Here is a 6768-nt window from a genome sequence, read left to right on the forward strand (position 1 = left end):
GAGTTAGATCCAGGCTAAAGCCTCTACATCAGGTAATCTCTGTGCCCTCTGCTGTGCCTTAAACTCCTCTTTAAGGCACAGAAACACAGACTGGCCTCTCTCTGCGATAGGAACATGCTTACCCCCATGGTTAACATACAACTGCTCTTTGCACATTCTGTCTGAGATCAGTACTCCCTGAAAATGTTCCAGTTTTTTATATTCTGAACAGGATTTGCCTTTGCAGTTTGCTTCTTTGTTTAATGCCATCCCTGTGTTTCAAACATTTCATGTTTTATCAAATTTTTAATAGTAGCTCCACTTACAAGTGTATTTATAGAATGAGTAAATCCCTCTTTTCTATCACGTTTTATAAGTGAAGCAGCAAAATATTCTGAGTGTGTTGCTACCTATTCATGAAGTTTATATTCAAGCTGATATTGATAGAAGTTAGAAAAACACAAGCCATTTTGTACCAGTTGCGGTGTATCACCTTGTAGGTGTCTGCGAGAACTGCAAATAATAAACCTTTAATAGCTGAAGCTGTCTGTTTCTGACATTATGTTGATGCAATTCTGAAAAAAAAAAGAAAAAGGAAAAAATAACCAGCAACCAATAGCAGGTCACTGGTGAAACAAGGATAAGCAAAAAAAAAAAGAAATTCCAACCTTGAGTTTGAGCACAGGCTGCCTGCATGACAGTGAGGACTACACATTTTGAACTACAAAGCTAGAAAAACTTCCAATTAAAATTTTTAACTCTCTGCCTAAAAGCATCTCATTCAAAAGAAGAAATTATTTCCTAGCATGGCAACTCTTCTAAGATCTATTCCATATGTAGAACATTTCTCTTTCAGGAGGTTGTTAGCATTATCATCATGTTTTCTTGCTAGCCTTGCTTTTCAGTATGAAGAGGCTTCTCTGTCACACAGGGCATGATAGGCAAAAAATTGCTCTCTAGCATGTCAAATGTCTGTGCACAAGAGTTTGCACAAGGTGGAAATTACACTGTTTTTCACATCAAGGAAAGAAAAGAGAGGCTTCATAAACTAAGCATACAGGGGAAGGTGCCCATTGAATGAAGATGTCAAGTGAACACTTCTCACAGTGACTGCAATATTTACTCAAGTCATGACCCCATCAAGATCAATAGGAGAAACAGTGGGTATAGAGGCAGCCCTGTGACATAGAGCATTTTGAAATCTTGATTAATTTCTGCTGCTTGTCAATTTTGTTCTCTCTGCAGTTTTTTCCAGATAGCATAAACATAGAGCATGCATTTAATTTATTTTGTTCTCAATTAAAAAGTATAGGAATCTTAAGAATTTAATCCGTCCAGACTTTTCATCCAGTCATTTCCACCAAACCCTTGGGAAGAAAACATGACAAATACACTGAATTAGGCCCAAGAAAATTCATGTGTTCCTAACAAATTAAATTCATTTATGTTGGCAAAGGAATGAGAATTCCTGTTGCAAATATTTGTCACTTAGCTCATATTTTGGTTTTAGAAACTTCAACTGGACTTATCATGAAACAACTTCTTATAAAGCTAAACAGTTGGAAGTATAAAACAAATGATATTTTAGGCTACACAACTGTCTGCTCAAACAAGAGAGAAGAAATATTTCTTCTTCGCACGCTTGCACAGCAGCAGCTGGAATCTAATCCTGGACTGGCATCTCCTGCCTTCTCACCCCACAGACTTTCTGTGAGCAACCCTGCAGACTGGCAAATGAAAAAGAGGTACAGTATTACCATGTCTCCAACAAATACACTGCATCCAAGCTGTTTTTGAGGAAAGAACTTTGTGGAAGTCAGAGACGTGCCCCCACACTGCTTTTAGCAAACCTCAAAGAGTGAGCCTCATCTTCCCAGGACTGAAGCCACCTAACCTCAAACTGAGGAGAAAGCTGTAGTCTGTGGAGCGGTGCAGATTAAAATGCCTTGGAGGATCTCTGGCACAGCCAAGCTCCCCACCCCACTCCACCCAATGCTGGTGTAGGCATACAGACCCACATCTACTGTATGGATAGGGCAAACACCGTTCAGAAAGGGTTTGGGGTTCCCCTTTTCCCACCAACAACCCTGATAACACCATCTCATGGGGAGCTTTGTGGCAGGTTCACAGACAGGAAGGCCAGCTAAAACCTCCATTCCACCCTGGCGGAAACAGACCAACAAAAGGCTACAGTGGCTCCAGAAAGAAAATCTCTGTATTAAAAGCCAAATAATGCAGAGCTACAATAATAAATACACACTATCTCAATCGGGAAATACAGTGTAAAAAGTTCAGCTTCAGCAATAACAACATATATATCGCTTCAGTTCTCTATCCTGCCAAGAGAGATGTCCCTTTCTGTCCATAAAGGAAAAACCCACTCAAACTGTATCCTATATGAAAACGCTACTGTGATGACAATAAATATGGCCAAATAGGAGGTTCTCTGAGTTCCTCCTTTGATTTTTTGGGTGGACTTTTTTTTTCCCTTTTTTTTTTTTTTTTTTTTTTTTTTTTTTTTTTACCAAAAGGTTCGTTTAAAATGGGTATTAAAGATATAAAACGCGCACACAGGTCCCCTCGGGGCCGCTCCTCTCGGAGCCGGACAGGGCCGGCCGGGCGCTGAGGTGGCCCCGCGGACCGCCGCGCACCTGTGGCACGCTTTAAACAACAAAACCACGACAGAGTCCGTCCCACGTCCCTCCACAGCACACGACGAAGAGAAGGGGGGGGTCACCGGGATAGGCTATTTGGCGGCGGTGGCGGTGGTGGTGCCGGCGGTGGTGCCGCGGCGCTGCTCCATCCCGTTGGGCAGGAATCCGGCGATGATGGGCACGGGCCAGATGAGGGCGGCCACGCTCCACACGATGATGACCAGAGTCATAAAACACGCCACCAAGGTGGACTCGATGGGCTTGCGGTTCATCCGCCAGCCCGGCTCGCCCTTTAGCTCCTCCAGGCTGAAATCCAGGCAGCAGAAATTCAGAGGCTCCCCTTGCAGCCAGTACTGGCCAGGCTCCGCCGCCGGCGGGTAGGACAGCGAGGATGAGGAGGAGGAGGAAGATGAGGCAGCGGGGGCAGCGGGCTGGGGCGCGGTGCCCCGCAGGCGCCCGACCCGCCTGCCCCGCACCCAGCTACAGCCCACGCAGAGGCGCAAGTCCTGCTGAGCGCCGCCGGCCGCCAGCCCCAGGTGCTCGATGAGCAGCGGCGGCCCCACGCGGTGGAAGGCGGCGGAGAAGAAGGCCCGCCCGTGGCTGTTGGTGGAGAAGAGCAAGAGGTCGCACTGGATGCCCAGCGGGCGGCTCCAGCGCACCAGCAGCGAGCTCAGCATCTGCCGCTGCACGCTGATGTTGCAGTGCGGGTCCTCGGCGGGCTGCGGCTGCCCCTGCGGCTGGGGACGCTGCTGCTGTTCCTGCTGCTCTCGCTGCTGCTGCTGCTGCCCGGGGAACGTGGGAGTGGAAGAGAAAGACTCTCGGCTAGGGCCAGCCGGGGTGCCCGGGCTGTCGGTGCTCCCTTCCTCCTTGCTCGCTGCGCCGTCGAGGTCCATCTCGAGGCTGGCCAAGGAGCGGGAGGAGGAGTTGGCAGGGGGCAAGAAGAGCTCCTGCTCCTGCTCCTCCTGACCGCTGGCAGCCGCCGAGGGGCTCCAGCCCTGGCAGGGCGGCAGGCAGGCGGCCAGCAGTGCCGGGAAGAGCAGCGGCAGCATGGCATTAACTTAGAGTCGGAGAGGAGGGAGAGGAGGAGGAGGAACGAGAGGCTGCATGGCGCTGCCGGCTGCCATCTGGGAAGGGAGGCACAGTGCTCTCGCCGAGAAAGCAAGAGAAAGGGAAGGAGGGTGGGGGCAGGCGAGGGGGTGGGAGCGGGGCTGGGGCTGCCGCGGCGACGAGCCGAGTGAGCCGGGAGCCTCTGTGACGGCAGCGGCTCCCCCCTTCCCCGCCTCCTCCGCCCCCGGCCCGGCCCGGCAGCGCTCCGGCGGGAGGAGCCGTGAGCCCGGCCGGCCCCGCTGCCGCACCCGCGGGTGCCGGCCCGGGGCAGCTGCGCTCCCTGGGCAGGCAGTGCTCCCACCCCCGGGGCGCTGCCGGGCAGCAGCCGCTTCTCTGCCCTCGGGCGGGGACTTGCCTCCCCTCAGGCGGGGACCCATCTCACCCGCCGCCACCGCGCCTGTCCTCCCTCACCCGTCTCCGGGGGCAGAGCCTCTCAGCTCCGCCGCCGCCTCGCCCGCGGGGCTGCCGTGTCCGCCCTCCCTTCTCGGCGGGCAGGGGCGAAGGGAAGGGGCTGGCTGCGGGCAGCGCTCTCGGGCCGGGGCGGGGGGCGCGGATGCGGGAAGAGCATCCAGGAAGCGACCGCACACGCCTTCACTTCGACTTCATAGGAAGGGAACGGGACGGGGGAGGTGCGGAGGAAGGGAGTTTAAACTCGGTGACTGGGACCTGCCAGCGGTGCTCTCCAAGTCCAGACTCGGCACCAAACCTGGACGTCGGGCGTTCAAACCTGGCCTTGGGCACCAGGCATACCACCCGTCCGACGGGCGCTGTCGGTCCTTGTAGCAAAGATTTAAGCGAGGAAGCTTACAAGTAGCACAAAGCTCCCAAGCGCGGTAGCCGTGAGACTTGGCAGCGTTTTTTGAAACGCTGCTTTATAAGCATGATACTTCGTAATCAGGCTAGATACTCCAGTTCGTTTAGTGACCCTGTGTTGGTTATAGAGTTACTCATGACACGGTTTGAGGCTTGTTGTGTTACGGTTTGAGGTTTGGAGACTCGGGGAGGGACAGAACAAATGAAAGAAATGATGAACATTTCCTACTCTTTACCTTGAGCTGTGGGTGGAACAGAGTTACATTTTCCTGGCAAGCATTCAGAACTGAGATTCTCTTCTTTACCTTTGCAGCCCTTTTTCGACAAATACAGTTGCAAAAGGGAGATACTAATCTTTCCCAAGTATATATGAGATAATTTATGTAAACAATAGAACCAAAGTGCATATGGCGCTCCTTTGAGATTGGCATTGGTCCCATGTCAGACATGTTACCACGTCAAAGTGACACATGGCCACATTCTCATTTGGAGAATGAGTTACTGTAATATTGCTCTCAAGTGTTTCAGGTGAGTGAGGGTAGTGAATGAAGGTATAGAGTAAATTTTAGATTTGATATAATTCAACATGAATGAAGGTAGTGAATCAGTTTTCTTTCAAAACCTGTGCCTAAACATATATTGACAAAACCCAGATTTGTTTGCCTTTTATTCAAAAGATATCTGAGCACCAAAATGTGTTTGGTCTTCATCCCAAATTAGTCCAAAGGGTATTGGCTACCCATAGTTTGGCTAGGTTTTTAGCTTTGCTTACTACAGAGAAACATGCCTGATGAAATGTTCAAAGCAAGCTGTTTGCTTCCAATTCTGCGCTTGTGCTCAAATGTTGCAATACAGTTAATACATTTTTCAGTGCTATTTCAATGTTTCTTATTTAAGAGTTCTCTGATATTTTTTATTGCCTGTTGAATGTGTCTCTACATGCATCTCCTGATGTCGTTTGTCATATCCACGCTCCCACACATTTGTTGGAACTGTTGTATGTCTATAGACCCCAGACCAGATTAAGAGAGGGCTAGCGTGTAGCAAATAATGCCAAAACTGTGCGGCCACCCATGTGTACAAATTATAATGCACTGGGATTTTTGGCACAAAGGACTGGAAATGAAACTAAGCCTCGTAAATAAGGTTTAGCTCCCAAACACTGTTGCAGTGTGTGGGTGGCAAATGTTCTCAGGCAGAGCTTCAGTTCTTTTGGTCTCCACTCCCAGCACCCAGCTGAATGCAGTCAAGGGTATTTGCGAAGAAATTGGAGGGGAGAAGGGTTGAGCTAAGTTTATTTTTCTGAAAGGAAAGACAACCTGCCACAGGGAGGTTAAATGCATTTAGCATCATTTAGACCTTCATAGCAAAGAACTAAAAGACAGCAATTTATTTCAGGTTGGAGATGCATGGGTGCCTAATATCTATTCCTCTTCATCAAGGAATAATTGAGTAAGTGGGTGGAAGAAGCAGAAAGTATGTTAGATCATTGGTTGATAGGCACTGTCCAGCAGGGCCCTTTAGAGATACTTTATTTCTAGGTCTACGAGATATTATAAATCTCTGGATGGATCCAGTCATTCAAAGAGATTGCAGCACACTTGAAAACTCTTTGTAAGCAGTATTAACATATATAGCTCTATTCTGTGGTTTTCAGCCATAAATCTCAAAGAACAAAGTAGTTTTATGGCTAGTGAGGCTGAAGCCTAAAAAAATTGGGGGCCTGCCAAAGGTGACCTACACGTCACGGGCAGATCAGGGTGTAGATTTTGCAGGTTTGATTCTATAGCTATAACTAGAACTATAAAATGCACCATAGGTCACAGGAGCATTTGACAGAATGGTAGAGGAGGTGTGAAGTGGGCTATAATGATAAAATTTTAGAAGGGAATAATGAGGTAACAAGACAGTAGGAGTTTCATGAAACAAACTGCAGAGCTGTTGAGAGGGTAAAGACTAATGTTAAAGGACAAACAGAATATTTAGAGTTGTTTTAGTGACATTTTTATTAAAGTACTTCTTATTAAATACTTCAAGTATGATGAAATAAATCAAGATTAAGTATTTCTGCCTAAGTGCTGTTAAAATTTCTTCTCGTGAAGGTACTCTTTCAGAGCCTGAAGTCTCATTGCAGCTGGTGGAAACTGACTCTAAACAGGTACAGATTCCAGAAAGAAATCTGTAAGTGCATTCAAATCAGAAGCTTGTGATTGTC

General features: G+C 48.5%; 1 protein-coding gene across 1 annotated transcript; it reads right to left on the reverse strand.

Moving 5' to 3' along the window:
• Positions 1–238: 238 nt before the first annotated feature.
• On the reverse strand, positions 239–3994 carry TMEM158 (transmembrane protein 158). The gene has a single exon (XM_027675635.1). It carries the CDS (start codon positions 3680–3682, stop codon positions 2726–2728), a length of 957 nt encoding a protein of 318 aa, XP_027531436.1. The 5' UTR covers positions 3683–3994; the 3' UTR covers positions 239–2725.
• Positions 3995–6768: the final 2774 nt, after the last annotated feature.

Source organism: Neopelma chrysocephalum, unplaced genomic scaffold, assembly GCF_003984885.1.
Source record: "Neopelma chrysocephalum unplaced genomic scaffold, ASM398488v2 Primary Assembly neopelma1_26, whole genome shotgun sequence".
Taxonomy (NCBI): domain Eukaryota; kingdom Metazoa; phylum Chordata; class Aves; order Passeriformes; family Pipridae; genus Neopelma; species Neopelma chrysocephalum.